Here is a 2,359-nt window from a genome sequence, read left to right as displayed (position 1 = left end):
CTTGATAAAATAGGGGACAGCAAATGAACTCTATTCTGAAGCTTTACCCATCTAACAAAGATGTTTAGCTCAATATACGCGAGGCCGATCCGGGCGTCACTGGTAAGCCATTCTTGTTCTCTTATTTTCTGTCCTAATCATAATGATAATTATGCTCGTTGGGTGTCGTATTCAATATCATGTTGTTCTTATTCATTTGCAGTTTTATTCAAGCTGGCTAGAATCATCAGTTTACATACTGCATGCATGCTGGAACAATGTTTGTATGTTGAGTTTGGAGAATATTTTAAGCCTATAATTTTGTCGCGAAATTCGTACTCGTAGGTCTGAAACAAATTGATAATATTGGTTTGAGATGTGACTGTTTTGCACTTTATTTCCTTGAAGCAGAGTGATTCTAATAACATAAAAGACAAAGACATTGAACAGAAAAAACAACAACGCTCACTTATACAAACAAAAAAGGTTTAAATTGCATTGTATACAATAGAGTCTTTCGATCATGACTGTAATCAATAATAAAAGACGAGTGTATTTTCACACAAAACAAGACCAAAACAATGAAGGATAATAATAAATGTCAGCTGTAATCAAACAGCACTACTGAAAGTATATGAAACGTCAGCGACGAAATATGTTTTAATGTGAGAAATATAGAACACGATTTTCTTCCAAATCTTCCGACCATGATTAATAAACTTTTTCATGTACTGCTGGCAATAATTCCAAAGCAATTAAGCTCTTCTTGAATAGCTTTTAACTCATTTTCTATTAATCTCGTTAAAGTGATATTCTCTCCTGAAATCTCATAATGATAAGTTTGGATAAAACACAAATTTTAATGATTTCTTGCACGATACTTAGTTCGGGGGGAAATTAACTCACCAAAACCTCCTGTAAAGTCTCCGAATCTGGGCAGCATGACGCCGTTACGAAACCAGTCGACAGAGAACGATGATAGCGGGTGGCCACTCCGTACTCCATGTTCACCGACCGCTGCTGCTGCGGCGGCTCGAAAAGCACTGAGATGATGTGCAGCTTGTGCGTGATGCTGGCCGCCAAACAGTCCGGCGTACAAGGGGTGCGAATAGATGGCGGGAACCACGGAGGCGTTCGGCGCCATCCCGGAAACAGGTGGATGAAAGCCAAGGAGTCCTGGTTTGGGGACCAAACTTCCACTGTGCATCCCTCTTGCTTGAAGGGTGTGGTGATTTCCACCCCCACAACCACCACCACCTCCTCCCGATGGGTGCGATAAGGGTGTGGCCCCAAGTGCACGGTCCATTATAGATAAACGGGATGGGTGCGGTTGAACTGGAAGAGGACTAAGAGGACTGCTTCTATCCATAGGTGGAGGAGAGTTGGTAGGGGATTTTGCCTTCAAACCTGTCGAAGCCTCCTTTGAAAGGAGCGCATCAATGGTGAATGCCTTAGAAGATTCCATCGTAAAAATTCGCTCTTTCATTAAAGAATACAATTCTCTTTTCAATTTCTATTCGAGATTTGCGATGCATACGACTCGGCGGGAAAAAAGGCGAAAGCAAGGTTACAGAAAATCGATTGCTTCGTTTTCAAAATGACAACTGCTTTTAAATTCAGAAGATACGCTTTTTAGAAATTATTTTCAGAAAAGGAGAAGAAGCGCTAAAAAGTGAGTGAATGAGTAACGGAAACAGAAATGGGTCGGAGAGAGCGAGTGATTGTAGTGAGGCGATCATGAAGGTAATACCGCTTCGGAATGCATCAGTGACAATGATTGGAGGTCCTCTTAAACCAATTGACTCCACCTTCAAGTAGCTGTAATCGTCATCATGAGATCGAGACACACTATATCCGGAACCACGTGTAATACTAGGCCGTTAAGACAGGCGGTCATGGAGGCAAGCGATGCTCATCCCTCTTCTTCTTTCTCAAATCATCGATACCACGGCGCCATGTATGACGCTCTCGTCCTATTACAGTTCACCTCTCAAAATCAATCAGTCCCAACTCTTTCAAGACACGACCGCTCTGATTGGTTGCTTCGACCTCTCCTCAAAAGTATTACCTCTGCCCTCAAAATCAGACGAAGCGAGCGCTTAATCTGTGCTTGATAGCTCTCGAGTAATTAGGCGTTTTAATTACGTGTTGACATGGCACTAATAAAACCACAAGGCTTCATTGATCTTGGGGTTAATAATGGTATTTATTTTATTGGAGGCCGAACCTCAGTGCAAACAGAGCGGATTTGCAACCGTTTGGTTACCTCTCCGTTTGTCTTCACGATAGCCACGGGTGACTGGAAGAGATGTGCTTTTTATCCTTTCTCATTCTTGTGTACATATTGTCCAATCATATACAAAGCACTGTGTCTAATCGA

General features: G+C 41.9%; 1 protein-coding gene across 1 annotated transcript; it reads right to left on the bottom strand.

The window, feature by feature from the left end:
* Positions 1–838: 838 nt before the first annotated feature.
* Positions 839–2,019, bottom strand: LOC121412014 (motor neuron and pancreas homeobox protein 1-like). The gene has a single exon (XM_041604927.1). It carries the CDS (start codon positions 1,463–1,465, stop codon positions 839–841), a length of 627 nt encoding a protein of 208 aa, XP_041460861.1. The 5' UTR covers positions 1,466–2,019.
* Between the last annotated feature and the right edge of the window lie 340 nt (positions 2,020–2,359).

This window comes from Lytechinus variegatus, chromosome 3, assembly GCF_018143015.1.
Source record: "Lytechinus variegatus isolate NC3 chromosome 3, Lvar_3.0, whole genome shotgun sequence".
NCBI lineage: Eukaryota > Metazoa > Echinodermata > Echinoidea > Temnopleuroida > Toxopneustidae > Lytechinus > Lytechinus variegatus.
The sequence above is the reverse complement of the archived record's forward strand: the minus strand, read 5'-3'. Positions and strand labels throughout refer to the sequence as shown.

Bases quoted from the DNA above. Each gene is read 5' to 3' on its own strand.
- LOC121412014 (XM_041604927.1), bottom strand. From the start codon at position 1,465: ATGAAAGAGCGAATTTTTACGATGGAATCTTCTAAGGCATTCACCATT.